The sequence below is a fragment of the Protomyctophum bolini genome (genome assembly GCF_963924005.1).
Source record: "Protomyctophum bolini genome assembly, chromosome: 16".
Lineage (NCBI taxonomy): Eukaryota > Metazoa > Chordata > Actinopteri > Myctophiformes > Myctophidae > Protomyctophum > Protomyctophum bolini.
Window position 1 is genome coordinate 15,303,175 of NC_137877.1, and position 25,116 is coordinate 15,328,290.

At 41.1% G+C, this 25,116-nt stretch overlaps 1 protein-coding gene across 3 annotated transcripts; it reads left to right on the top strand.

Moving 5' to 3' along the window:
• Positions 1 to 89: 89 nt before the first annotated feature.
• Positions 90 to 25,094, top strand: LOC308330791 (1-phosphatidylinositol 4,5-bisphosphate phosphodiesterase delta-4-like). Of its 3 annotated transcripts, none has more exons than XM_080785827.1 (17): positions 90 to 432; positions 5,343 to 5,387; positions 5,616 to 5,711; positions 5,920 to 6,078; positions 8,451 to 8,679; positions 9,754 to 9,883; positions 11,014 to 11,245; positions 12,655 to 12,856; positions 14,589 to 14,733; positions 15,988 to 16,140; positions 19,407 to 19,565; positions 20,754 to 20,907; positions 21,099 to 21,215; positions 21,752 to 21,930; positions 22,515 to 22,647; positions 23,130 to 23,279; positions 23,642 to 25,094. In XM_080785827.1, the coding sequence occupies exons 2-17, from the start codon at positions 5,375 to 5,377 to the stop codon at positions 23,746 to 23,748; spliced, it is 2,358 nt and encodes a 785-aa protein (XP_080641953.1). In that variant the 5' UTR covers positions 90 to 432; positions 5,343 to 5,374; the 3' UTR covers positions 23,749 to 25,094. The 3 variants fall into 3 exon arrangements, with proteins under 3 accessions (XP_080641953.1, XP_080641952.1, XP_080641954.1); XM_080785826.1 differs by having other exon boundaries at positions 92 to 432; positions 20,751 to 20,907; XM_080785828.1 differs by lacking the exon at positions 5,616 to 5,711 and having other exon boundaries at positions 93 to 432; positions 20,751 to 20,907.
• The last annotated feature ends 22 nt before the right edge of the window (positions 25,095 to 25,116 follow it).

The following is a 25,116-nucleotide window of genomic DNA, read 5'->3' on the forward strand; positions in this document are numbered from 1 at the left end:
GGAGTACTGTGGGAGTGTGGGTGTGGCCATACAGCAGAGGAAGGAAGGAAGGCTGGGAGGGGGGGGAGGAGTGTACCAGCATGCAGCAATGTTGACTGGGAGTCAAGTTTCCCTGTCCCAGCCTGGTGGGGTGGAGAGAGGCTGAGCCAGATTTTCCTTTGGACGCTCCCAGTCTCTTAAGGCTTCGTGCTGGGATTGCAGTCCCCAGGCAGTACTCCCAATGTCTGGAGCTCAGTATAGGACCAACCATACATACACCAGCGCAGCATACACACCACTCTGGACCACCTTGTAGACCAGCCTAAACAGGGTGGTACCACCCCCAGTCATTCTGAGGCACTCTCTGGGAGAGCTCTCTATCACAGCATAGCCTTCTCTGGAAATCTTTGCAACACTTCCATGCTCAGACATAGTAAGATCCCTTCGTTTTTGGTAAGTACGACTCGATCTTTCCCCTTTAAAACATACAAAGTTTGGGTTTGAATCTTTGAAGTTTTAGCAGTGATTCATTGACGACCTTTGTGTTTCTTCTGTTGATGGAGTTGTGCTGGCTGTTTTGATTCTGTCTCATATTTCACTCTCTGGTTCCAATTAGCTGAGAGCAAAGCTTGCTTGCTTCCTAGGGCTGGATCATCATCATTCTTATGATACTTGAGTTTATTGGACCAGTGGGCAATAGGGGCATGCTACTTTATGTTTGGGTTTGTGTGCACAAAGAAATAGCCTTGGTTAAGAACAAGGGAACCATAACATACTCACATCACCAAACAGTAAATGCAACATTCCATACCGTGCAACATAGAAATGAATGAAAACATACAGTGTTACAAATGCAAGCCACTCCTGATGACTTACTTGTCTATTCTGTGATACATACATGCACGCAAGTGTGTGTGTGTGTGTGTGTGTGTGTGTGTGTGTGTGTGTGTGTGTGTGTGTGTGTGTGTGTGTGTGTGTGTCCAGTTAAGTATGTAGCCCTGCGTGACTCATCTCCCCCAAAGCAAGTGTCCAGGAGCATTCATCATTGTCCTCAAAATAACTCTGAAAGCATATGATCTGGCCAGAGGAGCAGGGTGTGTTTAATTTATCTAGTGCATAACCAAATGATTGCCCAAGAAACAAAATAGCCTCACTCCACTGTCTGACACTTTCACTTGACTGAAAGACACCAAATAGAAATGCATGATATACTTAAAAGAAGAGAGTATATAAAGGGAGGGGTGGTGGAAAATGGTGGTGGCTAGCCGCAGTTGTGGTGTTAGAACAAAACAAAAAAAATGATGAATGTGTTCCCTCTATCATTCGCCTCACTGGCATAGCAGAGCATAGCAGTTGCATAGCTCTGGAAACATTTTGTAATTCTCACTTAGTGTGTGTGTGTGTGTGTGTGTGTGTGTGTGTGTGTGTGTGGAGAGGGGGGGGGGGGCTGTAAGGAGTGAGGGTTATCAGAGGTTATTGGGAACACCCCCCAGAAACCCCCCCCCCCCCCCCCCCCACACACACACACACACACACGACCATACATACACAGACGTTCATTAGATTATACGGCTATCCGTTTGGACAATTAAAGGAAAGCAAGACAGGAACTTATGGAGACAGGCATCACAGGCCACAGGAAGACTTTCTTTTCAGGATTTCATTGTTATTCATCCACAAAACCTTTTTCAGATAGCTGCAGTTGACCATGATAGCCAAACCTTTTTCAGATAGCTGCAGTTGACCATGATAGCCAAATCTATGTTGTGGTTATCATTTTCCACTTGAGTTAAGCATGTTCCTGAGAAGTGTTTCCATACTGGGTGGACTGGCCACAGGACGTACCGGTCATATTACCGGTGGGCCGCGACAGTTTTCTTTTATTTTTTAACAATATATTTATTGCATTTTTCTTTTTTGGACAAACAGACAATACAACAAAACAATACATAATACAGACAATACAATACAATTACTTAAAATGAAAAACAAACAAAAAACAAAACAATAACATATAGTACATACATATATAAGTACAGTATAATAAAATAATGGCACTTGAATGGTAACAACAACAGAGAATACAATTAGACAATTTCAGTTTCCACCATTAAATAAGATAAATCATTAACCGTAATATATTGGATAAACCTTCCCCATATCTTATCAAACATCTTCTGTTTATTCTTCAAAGTATAAGTGATAACTCCCTAAACCACTGAGCAATACTGGGTTTGCCTATCTTTTTCCACGATAAGGCTATAGCCCTTTTGGCTTGTAGTAAACATAAATCCAGAAATCTTTGTTCGCTACTCTGAATCTTATGGCCAGGTGGGTAAAGACCTAATAGAAACAGTTTTGGGTCAAGCTCAATATCTGGGGGGGGTGCTCAAGTTATGATGATTAAAAAAGAAATAAAAAAAATTGACAGGCCGGCAAAGTGACAAGAAAAAACCCTCTTCTATCTTTAATCCTTTTGCCAGAATTCTTGTGAGAGCAACAAAGGGTTGTAGAGTTGTCTGTTGGTGTGTATCATTTATGTTGTTCTGTAAAAGCGGTGGTATTAGGGCTTGTTTGTTTGTGTGTGCCTCGACGGAGTGGGCGGTAGAGTTTCTACTATCTGTGCGCTGGTTGTGGTGGGCCGGTCTGGGCCAAATTCGCCCGAAAATGACCAGGCCGAATTTTTGTCCCAGTCCAGCCCTGTTCCATAGAGATAATTCAGTATTATGTTCTAAAATGCCACGGTCCTATTAGATCAGCTGGGAAACAATACTTTCTATATTTGGCTAGCTATTATAAAAAATAAAGGTACAGAATGTTGCAACACTCATGCTATTACAATATACATTATTTGGGATATAACCTGTTGAATTTACTCAAATGTTAATCCATGAAAAGTAAAAATGCAACCAATTGTCTTAAACTTAAGCCCAGTTCACTTGACTTGAAGGGGCTCTGTATTTTATTTGGTCTGCTCTTTGACTTCCCTCCAAAATTGCTTCGTAGTCAATCAATCTACAAGCTCGAAGTCGCAGCAACACTGCAGGTTGTGGCTGCTATTTAATTCTCTCTCTCTTTTTTTTAGCAAATATATAAAGAGAAATACAATCAAGACCATTATTTCCTAGTAAAATGTATTATAACAGGTTCAGCTAAATTGATATCATAGCCTGTCCAACATCGTCTGATACAGTACCATAAACTTGATTATTCTGCATTTTTCTGTTGGATTTATGGGTTGAAACAGCTGGGTCTACTGATTGTCTGTGGTTTTCTTCAGTGATTCAGCAAACTGACCACATCAGATGCCAAAAACATCACCAAGCACAAATGTAACGTTCCATATCGTACAACATAGAAATGAATGAAAGGATCCAGTTTTACAACCACAATTAAACCTGCTGGCTTTATTGGCATACTTGTTTATTCTGAATATATAGGCTACTGTACATTAATCAAACCAGCTCAGTGGCCTTGTGGTTAGAGTGTCCGCACTGAGACTGGGAGGTTGGGGTTCGATCCTTGGCAGGGTCATACCAAAGACTCTAAATGGTACCCAGTGCCTCCCTGCTTGACACTCAGCATCAAGGGTTGCATTGGATGTCCCTGCGACATTGCGTCATGTCCAGCCTCACAGTCCAGGGGTTGTACTAAGTTGTACATCAAGCTGCCTCACGCTACAGAAACAGGAGATAGGCTCCTGCCCTATGAGGCAAGGCTTAGAGGCTATACTTACTTTACATATTAATCAATGTGATGTATATGTGCACGTGTGGCTGCACACAACACACACACACACACAGGGAGAGAGAGAGAGAGAGAGAGAGAGAGACTTGGCTGTGCGGCAAATTCATAGATTTACGCCATGTGATTTATTGCTGCCAGCAATAAATCACATAAATGTAAATCTATGAATTTGCCTAAAACCCCAAACTGAATTCCCGTACCAGCAGGGAAAACCATGTGTGCGAGATCTGAAAGTGAAAGTTATACATGTATATGTGGCACTCATGACTCTGTCATGAGCAAGCCAGGGCAGTCAGTGAACCCCTAATTGAACTCAGTTGAAGTCTAGTGTCAGCCTATCAGGCTACTTTTGCATCATGGCTGCTAGCTTTATCGGTGTAGGTATTATTACAGTCTGTGTGTATTAATTACACAGAGTCGGCTACTAATGATTTCTGATCTACTGTGGGTGAGCTGCAGACGAATTTATTTAGTTGGCAGAGACGCGGACGGAGAATAAAGCCAAGAGATAGCCCGAATGCATGCATGTTTGTTTTTTATTTATTCTTTCAGACGGGTAAATGTCACTGACTTTAGGCACCTTCATATTTTGTAAGTATAGCCTTCCCTTTAATACAGGCTGAATGTGCACCGGATAGGCATAATTTGAGGATACCGCGTTAGCCTAACTAAGGGACGCAAAGTCATTATTATGCTAACGTTTAACGTTAGCTTCCCAGGGATTTAAGCATAATAATAGTAGCCTAATAATAATAATATTATTATTATAATACAAATAATAAAATACAAATAAAACATAATAATAAAATAACAATAGTACCGGGTAGCTATGTGTAAGGTTTTAATGACTAGGGGTCGTGACTCGATCGTAATGGATGTTGTCGAGTTGATATGCTGACTGTATGGTGCTGCTGACTCACTGACAGATTCTTCTGAGATTCAGGTAGTCTACTGTAGAAGTCAGACACAACTCGTAGCCTCGTAGCATATTCATGCACCGCAACGTGAGCTTCGGCGAACGGAGCGACACCGTCGTACGGCGAAGTAGCTATTGGCCTACGTTTACTAAATATAATTTATAGGCATATCCAAGTAAATGTAAATGGCATGAAGTACCGGTATATATACATTAACATAATGCTGTTACTGACTGTGTAGATCAGGGTTGATCACACACAGCTGGTGCCTCAGAATTGATCAGTTATCATTGTTTTTAAGTCTACAGTATAGCCTAGTAGCCTACACCAAGAAGAGTCAAGACCAATTAAGTCTCTTCACCAAGATAATTGATGCTGGTCTCATGAATGATCCCCTATGGGGTCATGGCATGGGGTTAAGGGTTTAAGTATTTTAAACCCATCTTATGGAAACTGTTATTCTCTCAAGTATTCCTCATGAGTCATGACATATTGTATTACAGAGGGAAAACTGGGAAATATTGACATATTTACATACCGTTTATATAAGGTGCTATAAAGTAACAATGTCAGGGGTGCAGTCACTGCAGTGGATGAAAACCACTGGTGTATTATCTGAACAAATGCATGCCATGCTGAATTCAGGGCGGAAAAGCATCCTAATATTAGAACTTTTTCCTTTTTCCTTTTTTTTGGCAGCAAATTCCGTTTGGCACAAGTGAAGGATAGCGATGAATCCTTCAGGTGAGTAGGCCTGAATCCTATATATTCAAACATTCCTATTATTGATTCAAACTGAATTTTCAGATGACAGTTTATAGGCTAGGTGCACAGGAACTGTAACAGATTACTGTTGTGAAGATCGAGTGTGCACTGTCTGTATAGTGTATAGGCTATACAGCAATACCATATTGAAATAAAAGGCTGTTGTTTAGGCATCTTCTTTTTTTTCCTTTCGGCTGTTCCCTTTAGGGGTCGGCACAGCGAATCTTCTGCCTCCATCTCACCCTGTCCTCTGCCTCCTCTTACTTGTTGGATTCCAGACAAACATGGATTGTACAGACCAAAGTGATTTAAAACTTCAGTTAATCAGATGACATCTGATTAACATCTTGCACCATAAAGTGTTTAATGAGTTGCTGATTGCAACGCAGTGAATCATATCTTAAGCAAATTGTATTCACTTACATGTTCATTTTTGTGACATGCAATGTTCTGTGGTGATTGATTGATTGATTCATTCATTAATTAATTCATTGTTTAACTGACTGCCCAGGTCTCCAAGATGATGAAGACCTCAGGGTGATGATGGCGGGCTCGACGCTGAGGAAGGTCAAGTCACGTTCCTGGAAGAAGCAGAGACATTTCCGTCTCCTTGAGGATAGGGCGACTATCTGGTACAAGTCCAGATGGGCAGGAAGGGGCCACTCCACATGTGAGTAGTATACAGCACTGTGTTTTTTTTGTAATATATATATTTTTGATAGATACACAGTAAGTCGACAGGAATTCGGGAGAGAGATGGGGGGAAGACACTGGTGTAAAGTTACTAAGTAGTTATATTTACTACAGTCCAATACTACCAGTAAGACGCTCCATATATGGCCAGTGCATGCGCAGAAATGATCTTCAGGATCGAACCTGCAACACACTGTCAGCCTGGATTGCCAGCCTTGGTGCCTGGACTGCTAGGCCGGCCCAGGCCATTTGTGTTTATCTTGTATTCTGCTGTTCTGCAGTAATGACATATTGACCACTCATAACACAATAAATCTCGCTGGCCAAGGCGGCTGGCGTAGCTGCCTTGGCACCTATAGGCTGCTAATGCCACCTGACAGTGTGTCGCCAGTTCCACTACCGATCCCGACAACCTTTGCTGCGTGTCACTCCCCATCTCTCTCTCCCCATTTCCTATCAGTCTACTACAGTATCTCTATCAATAAAGGCTAATAAAAAGCTCTATATATCTTTAGAAATAAACATCACTCACTATATTATCAAAATGGATCAATTATCCGCAATCTAATCTAATATAATACATCCATATCCTTCCGCTTATCCGGAATCAGTTGATGGAGATAACAGTTCCAAAAGACAATCCCAGAGTTCCCTTTAATATCGTCTCCTACTTTTCAGGATTTCAATAAAAAAAATAGGAAAAGTAGCAGATCTACAAGATCAAAGCTTGTACTGTAGATAGATCTGCTACTTTTGATGCTTTTGTGTGACGCTGTAGTATTATCTTGTAGGGCATTCATTTAAGAAGAAATTTCTGCCTGACAGCAACAATATACCTAGTACATTTGGTCATACTCTATATTGTAAACATAAACCAGGCACGTGTGGCCTGGGGTTGTTTATTGAGGGAAACCACAAATGCTCAGGAGATAGTGTGTTAATCACATACACACTGCAGGGCCGGCGCTATAGTCGACAATGTTGGGGGGCGAGTGTGTTATGTGGACGCACGGTCGCACGCGCGTAGTGATTTCTTTAAAAAATATATATTGTTTTACTGACAGCAGCTGAAGTCCTTGTCTCTCTGTCTATCAGTCCCTCCCGGTACACACAACACCACTGACCACTGTCAAAGAGAGATCTGCATGGGATCAGGGATGGTAGCACTTATAACACAATTAAAGAATATAATGAGACAGACACAATTCAGACTTAGTATTAAAATACTGGAACAAGCCCTGTGCATTACAATGGAACACACAGCCTGCCTCAACACAATTCAAGGTGACTCTGTTTATTCCAAACCTCCTCGACACCACTGACCACTTTCTTAACACGCTGAGGAAGGCTTGATGATGCCGAAACGCTGTTAATTAAAATGAAACAAAGTTTTTAGTTTTTTTGACCAGAGGGGTTGAGATGGTCCAGTTGAGGTGGGGGGCGATACCCCGGGCCTGTATACACAAATGCTTATTTAGACACAAAGATCAGGAGTACTTGAGATAGCGTTTGAGCAAGGCAGCAACTGTGACAGCCATGTCACGGTTCCATGAGTTCCTTCAGCAGCCAAAAAGCTTGTGGGTCCCACAGAGATTGCTTGTCCCACAGTCCCAGGGACCAGAATTTGGTGCTACCCCCTGGCTACTGTCTGTACCTGCTAACCCTTTAGGTTAACCACTTTTTGCTATTTGTCGTACGTGATTCGAAAACCAGGCTCCTATTCGCCAAATCAACACGCAACCAATAGGGCTGAGCACGATTGGCAGGACTTTTACGGACCGTGTCTTGGCTGGGGGGCGGGCTACACACATAACACACTCATTCCTTCATGTCCATGGACCATGACTATCCTACTTTTATAAACAATCCATTGCTGTATAATTACCTACAGTAAGCATAATGGGCTCTATTTTCGTCCATAGACCCCTTATCTACTTATCTAGTTTTTTATTACTATTTTGAAAAACATTTTTGAATAGTTAAAATAGCCAATCTACATTGACACGTTGTGAGCTTGTTGATTGGCTATTTTAAAAATTCAAAAAAAAAAATCAAAATAGTAAAAAAGGCAAAGTAGTTTAGAGATAAGGGGTTTAGCATGGACGAAAATAGAGCCCATTTCATCATAATAATTATAACTAAATAACTGTTTTCCTAAATCAACTGCTATCGCTGACATCGGCACTGACAATGATATTTCATTTTGAATATCAACAAAATCAGAGTGTTATACTCAATTAGCAAGCACAAAAGATGAAAATATCAATCATCTTTTGTGCTTGCTAATTTATATATTTATATATATTATATATTTGAGAAGCACTGATCTATATCTATCTTTGCTCTCAGTCTCTGTGAGCGATGTGGAGGTGGTGCGGGAGGGCCACCAGTCAGAGCTGCTGATGAGCATCGCCGAGGAGTTCCCTGCAGAGCGCTGCTTCACCCTGGTGTTCCACGGCCGCCAGGGGAACCTGGACCTTGTGGCTGACTCGCCCCAGGAGGCACGGGCCTGGGTCCATGGCATGCGCAAGCTGATCCACAAGGCCGAAAACATGGACGAGAAAGAGAGGCTCGACCAGTATCCTTCCAGTTGTTGTGTTCAGCAAGTGTTCCTCCCCCGATAAGTGCAGTGGGTTTTATTCGGGGCTGTTCTCGATGGATTGATTGCATTTAATGTTAGAGATTACAGACAGTTCGTGTGCAGTAAGTGGAGAAGTCACAAATAAAAAATACAGAAGATAAATAAATGCATAGTAAGTTTTGCAGAGCCGGTAAGTGCAGTGGGTTTTATTCGGGGCTGTTCTCGATGGATTGATTGAATTTAATGTTAGAGATTACAGACAGTTCGTGTGCAGTAAGTGGAGAAGTCACAAATAAAAAATACAGAAGATAAATAAATGCATAGTAAGTTTTGCAGAGCCGGTACGGAAAGGATTTAGATTATTGATTGTGTAGGGAGGGAGTGGGGTCAATGTGGGGGTGGAGTTTGTTTTCGTCAGGGTGTGGGTGGGCTTCATGGATGGAGGAGATGGTGTTGAACTGACTCCACTGGTTTGATTTTTTGTTGCTGTGGTGACTGTTTTCATGCAGCAAAACAGAAGGTGATGAAAATATTGATACTCACTGTACAAGATCATGCTGAGAGTATAATTGTAACATGGCTAACGATAAAAAAATGTATCATGCTGTTTAGGCTTATACCATTTAGACCTAAGTTTTCTGAAAAACTTCAAATATATTCTACAAGCTCACAACATGTCGCATCGTGAGTTCGTCACATGCTGTGATCTTGTACATCTTCTATTTTTGCTATTTTTGTTCACCAACTCAGCGTATGAGTAGCACGGCTTTGGTACGGCAAGTCGGCATTATGTTATAATTTAGCTATTAAAAAATAGCTATTTTTTGTAGATCTGCTATTTTTCTACGAGCTTGTAGGTCTGCTATTTTTGAAAAATCGACTGACATAGAAACAGCTTTTTCAGAAAACTGTCAGGATGTAGAAGACATTTTTAGAATCTGATCTCGGGTCAAAATGGGATAACAGGGACAGACTCCCACGAGTTACCGACAATAAGCCACCCCGAGTCCTGACCCACTTACAGTACTACAATTGAAGCACACATTGGAGTTGACCTTAGCCACACGTCAGGTGGGTGGGGGACTGGTTTCAGAAGGCTGACAAGAACAAAGATGGGCGGATGAACTTCAAGGAGGTGCGGACACTGCTCAAGATGATGAACACCGACATGGAGGAGAGCCACGCTTTGCACCTCTTCACGGTAAGCTCTGCACCTCTTCACGGTAAGCTCTGCACCTCTTCACGGTAAGCTCTGCACCTCTTCACGGTAAGCTCCTCACACCCAATCTTTGCTCCTCACACCCAATCTCTTTGCACCTCTTCACGGTAAGCTCCTCTTCGCGGTAAGCTCCTCTTCACGGTAAGCTCCTCTTCACGGTAAGCACCTCTTCACGGTAAGCTCCTCAGACCCAATCTTTTTGGCAGTGGTGGAAAAGGTATCAATACTGCAATGGTGAAATACATCCGCAAGTAAAAGTCTGGAATTCAAAATGTACTTTTGTAAATAGCAGATCTACAAAGCTCACAATGCTGTGTCTTAAAACAGGCTTTTTTAAATAAATATCCTTTTAGAGGAAAATAATAAAGCAAATTCACCAGAATAAAAAGTCTTCAAACAGAGAGTCGACATTTTTTTTTGGAGATCTTCTATTTTCAAATAGTGTTTATATGTTTTATATAGTTAATCAAAATCTACAAAGTTACTAGTAACTAAAGTTTTCACATAACTAGTGGAGAAGAAATAAAAGTATTGTAAATTGTAAATACTCAAGTAAAGTACAAATACCTCAAAAATTGTACTTAAGTACAATACTTAAGTAAATGTACTTGTTGCTTTCCACCACTACTCACACCCAATCTTTTCGCTACCTCAAAATGTGTTTCCAGATGACAGTCCATTAATAATGTTTTATCCATGAATGGTAAATGGTGCATTTATATAGTGCTTTTGTCCAAAGTGATTTACAATGTGGATTACATTCAGACAAAACGGCTGCCTGTTCTTTTCACAATATTTTAATTTGACGAAACAAATCAAAATTAAACTGAAATAGACAACATGAAGTCAAAACAAAATAAAGATCACAACCGTGTGAAGTAAGTGGTGCAACTCTGTGTTTGCGTCCCCGGGGACACAAAGCTCCTTAATGAAGTGGTTGCACACTTAAAAATGTAAATTAATAAAAATGAGCTTGCAGAGCTTGCACATCTGCTATTTTTGAACATTTTCAAAAGAATGTTGAAAGTGTGAGAACCACTGATTTAGAAGGCATTTGTAGAATCGGCCTCATGGTCTTCGTGATGGTTAATTATTGACCAATTGATCAACAGATGGCCGACAAGTCAGACAGCGACTCTCTGGAGATGGAGGAGTTTGTGCAGTTCTACAGGATGCTGACACAGAGGGACGAGGTGTGGAAGGTGTTCCAGGATTTCTCTGCAGACGGAGAGAGGCTGACACTGGACGAGCTGCAGTCCTTCCTCACCCAGGAGCAGAAGGAAGGGGAGCGCAGCACAGAGTATGCCCAGGAGCTCATTGACCGCTACGAACCGTCTGATATAGGTATAGAGGCCTACACGTCAAGGTTGTTAATAATAGTTGTGAAATGTTAACACATTTTCAGTTTAAAATTGTATTTCCTTTTGACTTTGACATGTTTAACTAACCTTTTGTATTGTACTTTTGGTTATTTTGTTAGTTCTGGTTAAATATAAAATGACCCTGGTAAAGGTACACCTCGTGGCTTGTCTCCATACTGGAGGTCTGGCATGTTGATCATGACCCACAGTATACTTATACCTGACATATTGATTTTCAAAAGGTGGCTTGTTTGATCTTTGAGTAAGCCACTGGATTCCATTCATTTCAGTACGATAGAAAGATCTAGAGACTTGAAACTTGCTTGAGATTGCTAATTCAACATGCAAAACTGGCACAGGTTTGTCCATGACTTATTAATGCAATGAATATTTATTATTTAACCAACATTCGCTCAATTATTCTGGAAAGTTCAGGGATCTTTTAATGACTTTGTAGAAGATTTAAACGCCAAAAATAAAATAAAGCTATGTTTATGTATGACATTGACATATGGCCAAAGATGTTCATTAGATATTTATATAATACACATTCTAATAATTATAATACTAGCCTACCGTGATGTAATGGAATCTATGTTAATTGTCAGAGCTGAACTATTGAGCAGAACTATTGATCCACAAAACTCAACTGTCGCTGAACCAGTTAGTATTCTTTGTGACCTGAATGTGTCGAAACCTCATATGTCCTAAATTACAAGCTCGAAATGCGGTGCGAAGCGACACACTTTGAGCTTGTGGATCTGTTACTTTAGATACGTGTGTGACGCTGTAGTATGATCAAGTAGGACATGGGTTTTCAACAGGTGGTCCGTGGACCACTGGTGGTCCGTGAAGGTGTTGCATGTGGTCCCTGACCATGCATTTAGTAATGTAGGAAAGTGAAGATTCATATTTGAATTTATTGTATTGACCACAAGTTGAGAAACAATGCAGGAAATTATCTGGTGACAAATTATGTCGATGTCGTCAGTTACTGGGAAGTCTGATGTCAAGAAGTTCCACAGAAAAGTGAGGTAGAATCTCAAGGGAAACCATACCGGTTTGCCTGGTTGAGTCACCATTATAAAGAAATGTGCCCATAATCAACCGCAAGTGTCTGCTTACTCATAGAGTAAGTTACAATGAACAGCAACATGAGTTTAATATGGAAGGTTAATTTCTTTCCCCCACACCACGACCGTATCCCCCCTCCCAACACAACAATGATGGTCCCCAGGTTAATTCTCAGTCAGGGTGGTGGTCCCTGGTTCATAATCAGTTGAAAACCCCTGAAGTAGGACATTTTTAGGACATTCATCCCCCCCCCCACAAAAATCTAAAACATGGAGATAAGAGGTTTCAGCAACAATGTCCTCTCTCTCTCGCCTGCAGCCAAGCAGCAGGGGGGCATGTCTCTGGACGGCTTCCAGATGTACCTGTGCTCCAAGGACGGTTCCATCTTCCGACCCGGCTGTCGGGAGCGCCAGCAGGACCTGAGCCAGCCGCTGAGCCACTACTTCATCTCCTCCTCCCACAACACCTATCTGATGGACGACCAGCTCCGAGGGCAGAGCAGCCTGGAGGCCTACATCCAGTTAGTTGGTTCCCAAACTTTTCAGGTTGAGGCCCAAAAGAGAGATTAAACGTTTGCCCGGGACCCAAACGAATACCAACGAACTCGCCTCAAAACAAAGTCGCACCGGCGTACATCCGGCGTAACTGCTAAAGACTGGTATTCCTAAACATAACCTAAGTAAGCTATGGTTAAACAATTAAACGTAACCTTATTCCTAAACGTAACCTCAGAAAACCGGTGCCAAAAGCTAACCCTATTCCTAAATTTATCCCCAGTAAAAGTATGCCTAACCCTAAACTTATGTTTACCGTTATTGTCCGTCACTATCTCTATAGTCATGTGTTCAAGCCGATATTTCATATTCCATCCTAATTGGCTAACATTGGCTTTCAAAGTTTGCAGGATTGGCCCGTTTTGAACAAAATTCCTGAAATCATGAACGCAGCGTGCAATTTACGTGAAATCTTTCACAGACCTTCCTACTAGGCTGAGGAATATATCCTTTTCACATTAGCCTATTATAGTGCCACCAGGAGGCCACAACCTGAACTGCCCTGGTGGAGACCTTTGCCCCGTGGGGCACTTTATCTAGTTATTATTGTTTTATTTATAGAATTTCTTAGATTTGTTTGGGGACAGACAACACAATTTTACATTTTGTTTAAAAATAAATAAATTATATATATTTTTTGTTAATATAGCATCAATCGGTTTAACCACTTTATTTGAAAATAGCAGATCACAACACGTCAATGTGACACACTTTCTCCCTTTAGTCATTATGCCAATTATTACTGCTCGACATTTCTGTGTGTTGCATCCTCATGCGGCTCATAGTGAGGTTTCAGATCTGCTACCTTTATTATCTACAAAAATGTGGACCTGGTGAGACGTAGGAGGGGCACGGACAGGAGTCAACCCACAGAGCCTGGTCCTTCCACGGGCCAGAATCTGGTTCTCCCAGTCCCGGCAGAGTAGATCCGGAGCAACGGATTGTGTGGCCTTGCTCATTCCCTGATGGACTGATCGAGGGTAGCTACTGGGATGTAAGTCGGGATTTGATCAACCCAGGCTGGGTCGCCTGAGTGAGGGGTATGATGTTGGTAGACCCCAAACCCCGTTGACCTCAGGATACATCACTGAGGATACGTCCCAGGTGCATCCATGTGATGTTTTTTTTGTTATGGAAAACATTTTAACAACAGAAATCTTGTATCGCGGTCCCTAGCACAAAATACATTCATTTGGGGAATGGGGGGTCCTTGATTTGAAAACCACTAAAAGGGATTCACCTTTTCACATGTTGCATGGCAGCTGTGATGGCATGTACAATAACAGGTAAATAGATGCAGTTTGTTGTGCCATTGCCCTGTTCGTTCTCTATACCAGCATAACGTTTTTCCTGTGGCAACCCCAAATTTCAAACATTAAAGAAAGCTATATTATCCCATAATAATAAATAGATAATAGATCTGCTATTTTCTCTATTGTGCATATATATATTTGCAGAGGTACAGAGGTATTTGGTCGAACCTATCATAAAATTAGATTTTGTCTATTTCACACATCCCCTCCTATTAGCTCACAACGTGTCGCGCTGCGACGCGTCGTGAGCTTGTAGATCGGCTATTTTCAACATGCAACCGAGTGTAAAATCAGCGCAAATACCACGCCAACGTGCATTTCAGTCAACAAAATCAACTGTAGATTTAGTCGACTAAAAGCGTATGATGTCTGTGTGTGTTGCCAGGGCTCTGAAACGGGGCTGTCGCTGTGTGGAGGTGGACTGCTGGGACGGTGCTGACGGCGAGCCCGTGGTCTATCACGGTCACACGCTCACCTCCAAGATCCTCTTCAAGGACGTGGTCGCAGCCGTCGGGGAGTACGCCTTCAAGGTGAGAGCACGGCTGTTAAGGATTGATCGTTAACGGTTATTTTTTAGCAGTGGCGGAAAAAGTACTCGCACACAATTTTAAAAATAGCTTGACCTACAAGCTGAGCTTGTAGATTCACTATTTTTGCTGTTTTTCCAGCAGATTGCTTGTTTGTTTGTGCGTCTGTGGCTTGTGTCTGTGCGTCTTTTTCCTTAGTTTTACTATAATAACCATGGTCTGTGTGTGTGTACGTGTACACAGTGTGTGTGTCTGTGTGTCATGACAGACATCTATGGTAGGGGGGCTGAGGGAAGGACAAACTAAATACACAAGGAGTGTGTGTGAGACATACGCACGCGCACACACACACACACACACACACACACACACACACACACACACACACACACACACTGGGTCTGTTATATTTGTCAGGCACACGTGGAAAGGACTCAGGATGCAGACACAAAAGTCACTGAAAGCAGGTCTTTATTCCAAAAAGTCAAAACAGGCAAGGGGCAGGCAAAAATCAAAACAGTACAAAGCAAGGTCAATCTCCAAAGGCAGTCAGCGAGGGCAGAGGTACCGGCAGGGGCTTGGCAAAAAAATCGTGGTATAGAAGAAGCAAACAGAAGTCAGTAAAACAAGGCTTGAAAAATGGCTTGGGTGCGTGGAAGGTCACAAGACAATCTGGCAGAGATTGTAGAGAGACTGAGTCTTAAATACTGTGGGCATGATTGCAGGGGATAGAATGCAGGTGGTTCAGACACACCCACACTCCCACTCAGACTGTGACAATATTGTGTCCTGCTGTATAAGACAGGAAAACCTCATATTATCTTATCACTTTGTTATGGTACCTCCCTTGTTTCATTCACGCTCTCTTTCCTTCTCTTGTGTGTGTGTGTGTGTGTGTGTGTGTGTGTGTGTGCGTGTGTGACTGTGTGCTACTTTCTCTGTCTCTCGTCTCGTCTGATTTCGTCCGACCTATGAGTGACTGACTCGTAAACGATGCAGAGACACAGAGACACCTCCCTGACAATATCGCAGAGACAGTTCGTTTATTTTTGGACCACAATTCTTATATGACACGATTTTAAGATGACCCAATGTTATTCTCCATAGAGAAATTACTTCCGCAAACCAGTGGATGAGCGAGTGACGACAGGACTTTAGCAATCTATAGAGAGAGAAAGAGTGAGAGACAATTCTATTCTAAAGATGGAGCCTTCAAAATCCAATATACTCTCTTGGCTTTCCTTTCTGTCCTGTTAGGCATCAGACCTTCCTGTCATTCTGTCCCTGGAAAACCACTGCAGTGTGGAGCAACAGACTGTCATGGCCCGACATTTGGACCAAATCCTGGGCGACACTCTTCTGAGGAGCCCACTGGGCGAGCAGGACCCCCAACAGCTACCCTCTCCACAGGTTGAGCTCCCACTTATTATGGCTTTTTTTTTTTTAATTCCGCTGTTGTCGAGTGGAAACCTTTTATCTCCATTCAAAAAATGTGTGTTGTTTTTGTAAACGAATCAATGCCCTGCTTGATCATATGCTTGATTTACCCCATCACACAAACGTACTGTTTCAAAAGTATCAGCAAGCACCACGTTTTGAGCTTGCAGATTGCTTACTTTTAGATTTTGAATTTGAATCCTGAAAATGAACAGTTCTGGACACGAGGTGTCCACCCGACAGAGACTATTTGTTAAATGTTCACTTCTTAAAACTCATGATACATACATGTTTTATCTTGTATTTTGTTTTCCTCAAAGTGCCTCTTTTTTATCTATTCTTCATTTCTATTGGCTGCAGTCATTAGAGATTTTCATTTGAATCCATAACTATTCACATGTCCTTCAGAAGTGATACAGAAGTGGGGGGGGTGGTCGCTGCTTCATAGTTTCATGTATTTTAAAAACAACTGAAAGAGCTTTAACATTGCTTGAAATTAACATTTGCTCAGTGGATTTCAGGTAGTTCCTCTGCTCAGTGCAATCAAGGACTTTGAGAATCATTCATAATTGAAAGGCATTCTAAAAACCGTTATGGTTTGTCTATGCCTTGTTATTCGTTATCAGCTTTTCTCCAGTCAGAGGCTCAGAGCACTTAACAACAATCAATGTTTATGGGAAAGAATATGCAAGCTCTGTGAGTAGCAATGGAAGTTAATCACAGTACTTTGCTGCGTGTGATTATATGGAAGTGGGGCAACTAAATGCTTACCTTGTAGGATATGGTCTTAATTCTGAGGTCATGCGCTATCCCATAATGCAATGTCACATTGCTGCATTCGTGTAGAGAGACATCATGTTAGACCAGGAAACTGACAATGTTGTGCCCTTGTCCTATTGAGGAGTTTCTCGTTTAAATGTCATAGAAACTCTACACAATTGACATATTTTTAGGCTAACGTGCCATTTTCAGGTTTCACACTTCATCAGAACTAATGTTTTCACAGAAAGCTAGGTTTTATGGGCATGATTCACCAGGATCTTGGATGGCTTGATTCTAGGCGTAAAATAATTTATATAAATATATTTGTAAATCTCTATTGGAAAAATTAATGGTTGATTTTCAGTGGAACCAAAAAGCCACGCCCACTCAAGATTCAAGATTCAAGATTCAATAATTTATTTGCCATGTCAACAAGTTGATAGGAATTTGTCTTGGTTCATACTCAACATATACACAAACAAGAAGGACAGTACAATACAATAACCAGCAGCATATGAAATTACATTCAGTTTTTTAAAAGTGCTATATGCATATACTGTACTATTGGTTCAGATGTCTAATGGCTACTGGGTAAGTGCTATCCCTGAAGCGACATGTAGAGCTCTGGATACTTCTATATCTCCTGCCTGATGGGAGGAGATTGAAGAGGTGATGTGCAGGATGGGAGTTGTCTGCAATGATTTTGTTTGCCTTTCTAATTATTCTGGTGGAATAGAGTGAGGAAAGTGTAGGGAGGCTGCATCCTATGTTTTTTGATGCGCAACGTACTACTCTTTCCAGCTTTGATTTGTCTTGAGAGGTTGTGTGACCAAACCAGACAAGCATGGAGAAGGTGAGAACACTTTCAATAGTGGCCCTATAGAAGTGAGTCATGGCTGCTTGGCTGACTTTGAACTTCTTAAGCTGCCGCAGGAAATAGAGACGCTGGTGTGATTTGCTTATTATGAGACTGGTGTTAAGATCCCATGATAAGGTTTCATGGATGGTGGTCCCTAGGAACCGGAAGGAGGAAACTCTGTCTACCTCTTCCCCATTGATGAAGAGGGGGGGGAGGGGACACGATTTCTTTTTCCTGAAATCTATGAACATCTCTTTGGTTTTAGAGATGTTCAGGATTAAGTTGTAACTTTCACACCATCTCACCAGCTCCTCTACTGCTCTGCGGTAGTCGGTTTCCACCTCGTTGGTAATAAGACCTACTAAGGATGTGTCATCAGCAAACTTATACATCATAACTGTACTAAAGTGAGATTGACAGAAATGAGTGTATAAAGAGTACAGAAGTGGAGAAAGGACGCACCCCTGGGGGGCCCCAGTGTTTAGGAGCCTCGACAGCGAGACGAGATCACCTATTTTGACCACCTGTTTCCTGTCACATAGAAAATTAAAGATCCATTTACATAGAGGTGTACTGACGCCTAGCTCCTGTAGGGTTGAAATCAGCTTCCCAGGCACTATTGTGTTAAATGCGGAGCTAAAATCAACAAAAAGTACACGAGCATAGGTGGATCTGGATTCTAGATGTTGAGTAATATTGTGCAGACAGAGGGACACTGCATCATCTACACTCCTATTTGCTCTGTAGGCAAATTGGTGGGGATCTAGTGCTATGCTGGACAGGTGTTTACATACCAGTCGCTCAAAGACTTTCATAATGACAGATGTTAGGGCAACAGGCCTATAGTCATTAAGACAGGTGATATTATTTTTCTTTGGGACAGGAATGATAACCGCAGATTTAAAGCAAGCAGGCACAGTACAGAGTTCAAGTGACCAGTTGAAGATGGAAGTGAGGACAGGTGCAAGTTGGTCGGCACAGTGCTTTAGTGTGGCAGATGACACGCCATCAGGCCCTGCCGCCTTTCTGGGGTTTTGCTGACGGAGCAACAGTCTGACATCATGTTCATGTATGTTGGGTGGAGAGTCGCCCTGCTCTCTTGGAAAAGAGGGGGACTGATGGTCTTCACTGTCGAACCGACAATAAAAATCATTAAGCCTCCCAGGAAGGGAGGGGTCCAGATCTGGAACATGGTGCTTGGTTTTATAGTCAGTGATGTCCTGCAAACCCTGCCATACACCTTTGATGTCATTTGCTTGCAGTTTGTTTTCAAGCTTCACTTTGTAGGAGGCCTTAGCCTTAGACACGGCACGCTGAAATTCATATTTCAGTCTCTTATAATTCCCCATATCTCCACGTTTATAAGCAGCATGTTTCTCCCTACAAAGCGATCTCACTTCATTGTTGAACCAGGGCTTGCTGTTGTTAAAAACTGTAATGGTCCTTGTGGGAATACAAACACTTTCACAGAATTGAATATAGGATGTAACAGTGTCACTGCTATGCCCCATAACAGAAACATATCATGGGGGGAAATGGTGTCTTTGGATACACGTTTGGATAGCAGCACTTTCTGGCCTCTGCTCTGAATGCCTCTTTTGTGGGTTCTCATTTGTAGGAACTCCGGGGAAAGATTCTGCTGAAAGCTAAGAAGATTGGTGGTCTGGAGACCTGTCTGGATGATAGCCTTACAGATGAAGTTAGCGACGACGACGACGCTGAGAGCCCCACTGAGGAACACCCGCCCGCCGAGTGTCGGAACGTCACCGAGCAGCAGGTGGAATGAAAGCATCTGAAGTTCAATTAGTTTTTGTGCATAGTTCCCATAACACGATAACTATGCACAAAAACTAGTTTCACCCACCTTTTTACTTGTAAAACTGTGATCTGACAATATAGATGTTTCTGATTCTGTGGTGTTAACATGGTGTGTACATGGTGACCCTTTTTTCTACAGGTTAATCAGAATCAATCTTTATTGTCACATCAGATCACATTACAAGTAACGTGTGCGACATTCTTGGTTGTGCAGGTCCTGGCTCATCAGTTAAAAGTTAGAGAGAGAAAAACAAAGTGCATAGTAGTACATGACTAATCTACAGTATGTGATACAATGTGTATGCATACAAATAAATAATAGGTCATAAATGTTGATGATGCCCAAACACATGAGCAAAGCATCAGATTAAGTATAGTTAACAAATAGATTAATCTATTAGTTACATTTGTATACATATGTTTATATATAATATGATAAAAACATAGCACAACCCTTTACAATAGTGTTTACAAATGGGACTAAGTAATGCTCAATTATTATTGATTAATACTTGTTAATCATTGGTAAAGAAATACTGTAGCTTCCACTTCACAATAAGGACTAATCGGAATAGCTAATTAGCTTTTGTGAGAGAGAAGACAGATGGGAAACAGGACAAGTAGGAGTCTATATACACAAACCTGCAGCAAGAGATAGTGAGGACAGTCTGGTAAAGAAGAGACATCCAGGACACAGAGGAGACAGTGGGGGGGGGAAACAGAGAAGGGAGGAAAATCAAAAAGTAACAGTCTTTTAGCCTGGGCAAAAAAATATGTATATTTTAATTACAGAACCTTTGTAAAACATTACTTTTATGGGGACATTCTCCAGGAAATGGACACAATGAAATGGACATAATGACCTGGCTTCAAGTTCCCCTTCCTCTCTTCCTTCAGAGTGAACTGTAATCAATTCACCTGGGAGTTCACCACTCTCACGTTAATATTGGAGGCAGTTCTGTCTTGAATTCTGTTCCATAGATGCAAACTTAGGATACTTGTAGACACAATTCTAAATGTCTCTCAATCCCTTGTTTCTTCTAATTTAGGTTTGTGAGCATTGTGTTTCTCTTCAATTAGGCGGGAAACGGCAGGACATTTACAAGAGTTTTATCTGTGTATCTATGTTGCGATTTCTCCTCAGAAGACCAAGTCTAAGTTATCCAGAGAGCTGTCAGACCTGGTGGTTTACTGCAAGAGTGTCCACTTCCATGGTTTTGAGTATGCCCGATTGCACAACAAATGCTACGAGATGTCGTCTTTATCCGAGTCTAAGTCCAGGAAGCTCATCAAGGATGCAGGTGAATTTTAAACAGAGACGTGTAAATGTGGGTTCTTTATTATATATATTTTTACATACAGTATAAAGTGTTTCCATTAAGCCTTGTCCGTCACCACCATGTTAACGTTTTTGACTGCAGTGAATCGTAAATGTTATCTGTAATAAGGAATAGGTGGGTGTGAGTGACTCAAACGTCTGTTGCTGTAACAGGGACTGACTTTGTGCGACACAACTCGAGGCAGCTGAGCAGGATCTACCCCAGTGGGATGAGGACTGACTCCTCTAACTACAACCCCCATGATCTGTGGAATGTGGGCTGTCAGATAGGTATGGAGAAAGACCTCTGTCACTCGCCGGTTCACACTAACATCATCCACCATTACTGAGCATTCGTAGTCAGCTTCTAATGTTATGTATGGCGGTTGGTTGCAACATGAATGCATGTCGCACGATGATGGAAACTGTTGTTTGCAATGTTTTAAGCATCTTAGTTGCCAATGCTGCTGTTTCCATTCATGATAAGTGAAGTCGCTTTTCAATTAAAATGGCTTGAAGGCATTGTGAAGCCATATGGAATGCAGGAAGTGACGTTTGGACAATAACATCGATATGATACTGTAATGTATACTTGCATCATAACATACTTCGGTACAGTATTGGCTATGTGGTACAAAGCCAAATCTAACAGAGTTACAACTCATGCTAATTGATTTGGTTTGGTTTAATTTCTCTTCTAAACAATAGTATTACTATTAACAAACAACAAACCAACTGCTTTCTGTGTTTCTGAGTTTTGATTGTAACCCAATTCTTTGCACTGTCTGTTACTCACCCCTCCCTTCCTCCTCACTTCCTCTTCAAAGTGGCACTTAACTTCCAGACAGCCGGACTGGCCATGGATCTGAATGATGGGTTGTTCAGGCAGAACGGTGGCTGTGGCTACGTACTCAAACCCGACTTCATGAGGAACAGTGGCACAACATTCAATCCAGAAAAACCGGAGAACCATGAGGGTTACACACCACTCCGCCTCTCCATCCAGGTTTAACCACATTCTGAGATAATGGCGGATAAGCGAACAACGTGTCGTGTGCCAACATGTTGTGAGCTTGTAGTTTGGCTTTTTTCGGCAAAGATATTGAGTGTAGAGGGGGAAAAGGACGGGCCTAGTATAGGCCAATAGTCGACTCTGGTCAATGAAGTATAGGGTTTCATTGGTAAAGAGATTTTTTTTGTGACATGGGCATGTGTATGCAAGTTGATGAAAATGTAATCTTATCTGGGTGGAAGGAAAAATAATAATACATATTTTCTGGCAGAAACGAAAATGTACTAGGATTAAATGTTAAAACATATATTGCACACACATTCACACAGTTTGTAATGTCTCTATTGTACTTCCGTGCACAGTAGCACGCATTCTATTCACAAGTTTGTGTTTTTCAAATCCAAATGCTGTCCTTCATTTGTCTCATCTAAAGAAAATGTGATTTTGGTCAACCCAGGTTGTTGTGACTTCATTTCACTGTGAAATGATTTCACTATGTCTGTGGATTTGGATCTCAAACCTTTGTGTGTGTGTGTGTGTGTGTGTGTGTGTGTGTGTGTGTATGTGTGTTATTTCAGGTGATCAGTGGACAGCAGCTTCCCAAGGTGAACCAAAAAGAAGGCTCTATAGTGGACCCACTGGTCAGAGTGGAGGTGTATGGAGTGCCACAGGATCAGGCCAAGGAAGAGACCAGTCACATTAATAACAATGGTGAGAGAATCGTCAAGTGGCCTGAGCAGTGAAGTGATCAAAAATACAGACCCACCTCCCCGACAATATCGCTGAGACAGTTAGTTTATTTTTGGACCACAATTCTTATTATATGAGACGATTTTCAGATGACACAATGTTATTCTCCATAGAGAAAAACTTCCATGAACCCTGGTTCGTGGAAGGATGAGCGAGTTACGCCAGGACTTCGGCGCTCTATTTAGATGTATTTTAGACGTCTAAAAAAAAGCTCAGTCCAATCGCCGACAGACCGCCGTAGGTCTTCTATCATGGAGCATCCCAAAGTTCAACATTTCTTCAAAGAAAGGAAAACAATATATAATATAATTCTATGTAACAATGTAGTTATGTATTGTATTACTTTATAATACAATAATGCATAGCATATTGATCTGAAAACTATTACGTGTAACAAAGACACACAGGTCCAAATGTAATCATCTGCTGCCCTCTACCTGTAGGGTTTAACCCGGTGTGGAATGAGACTCTGAATTTTGTCCTTCACACCCCTGAGTTGGCCCTGGTTCGTTTTGTGGCGGAAGACTATGACAAAGCATCCAGGAATGACTTTATTGGACAATTCACCCTTCCATTCACGTGCATTCAAGCAGGTAAGCAACGATAAAAAATATGAAAGCCAAACATTGTCATCCTGTGTAGCTGAATGAGTAAAATATCACTGGCATACATACAGTACATAAATGTATAAATTACCTTATGGTGGAATGTGTTTTAAGGTTTCTCAAAGTGTATGAGTGCTGTTAGTAGCCCTATAAATACAACATAAATAACAGCCATCACACAAGCAACAACCTATATAATAATTTATTGCAGCAATCCCATAGTGTGGATGCATTTCAGATGAGACAGCGTCTTGTGTTTTAAGTGCTGAAGATGTCACACACTGGCTCATGTGTTTTCAAAGCTCATCGTAATGTCACTTCACTTTTTTTCCGAAATGTGCAAATCCAAGGATATCGTCACATAAATCTCCTGTCTAAAGATGGAACAGCCATCCCTCCAGCCTCACTGTTTGTCAACATCACCATCTCAGAGTTCACGCAGGGGAACGGAACCTAAGCATACAGGAGGCCATGAATGCAGTATAGTGGGTTGAGTCAAAGCCATTACAGTATTTGATCAAATCATTTGTCCAGTAAAAGCATTTACATGTTAGAAACCAAAGCAAAGCTAAGTGACTATCTGTTCTACTTTTTTCACACATGTAGAAATGTAGAAAACATTACAAGTCAGTATTTAGTTTTTGTCATTCTGTCTTAAAAATAGGTATTGGCGCAGCCTGATCTTAAAGGAAACCGTTGTAATTTAAGACTTTTTTAAATTCATTTTTCAATACCAAATTGAAAACCATACATGGTTTTGTTTTAGCAAATTATTGTGTATACTTTACTTTACTGACCATTTTCTGAAGCAAACTTGAGACTCTGGGATTGGCAATTTAACACTGTGAACAGATTACTGCTGACATTAATACTGTATACTTAATATACAGTACACACAGGCAGACTTTTAAAACTTTTTAAACTGCACTTTTAACTGCACGACGATGCATGATAGTATAACTTTGAACGAATACAGCCAATTTACAGTGCACTGTGTTGGATTATCTCTCTCAACCAATTTTCAAGTTTCTGAATGCAAAATAAATACAATTGAAATAAGCTTAGGCTTTTTTTCTTTTTTTTTATGTGTGCAATGGTTGTACATTTATTTTGATGCCAATTGTTTTGTTTCGCTTAGTGTCTTTACTCTACTGAAATAAATGGAAATAATTTCTGGAAAGTAGGAAAAAAACACAATATACAATTGTACGCTTTGGTAAATGGCCAACGGTATGTGTTTTGAACTCAGCAAATATGCAAAAAACAAGATCTTGCATCAAAACGTTTAGTTACAGGTAATCTTAAATTATACTGTATACGAGAGCACATGTGGCCTAGCTGCATGTCTAGCACTTAGTGTTTACACTCAAATGTAATTGTTACCGAAATGCTGGGTTTTGTTTTGCTTATTTTCATGTAAACTGTAAACTGATAGTTTTACCACAGGATGTAGCTGAAAACTGAAGTGTCACTCGCACATGCCAAATATCAGTATTTAATGCCATTGAAGTAGTTAAACGTCTGCAATACCTTGCTTATTATAAATGAAATGCCTGCACTGTAACTGCATGTTGGTGAATCTACTATAATATTTATATTTCTGTGTGCCTACTGTAAATACATGTACATATATTCTTTTAAAACCATATGGTAGGTGAGAACAAATGTTATGCAATTGAATTGAACATCAGAAAAACTGACTAACTCATGCCACCTTGTGTTGAAATACTAACTATGCCTTAAGCACTATTTGTAGCCTATCTTTGTTGTTTTTCTGAAAACAATAAAACACGTGAACATGCATTATCTTTGTACTGGTATTTAC

Bases quoted from the DNA above. Each gene is read 5' to 3' on its own strand.
- LOC308330791 (XM_080785826.1), top strand. The intron at 5,712-5,919 runs GTGATTTAAAAC...CTGACTGCCCAG, and splicing joins CATGGATTGTACAGACCAAA to GTCTCCAAGATGATGAAGAC. The intron at 14,734-15,987 runs GTGAGAGCACGG...CTGTCCTGTTAG, and splicing joins TCGGGGAGTACGCCTTCAAG to GCATCAGACCTTCCTGTCAT.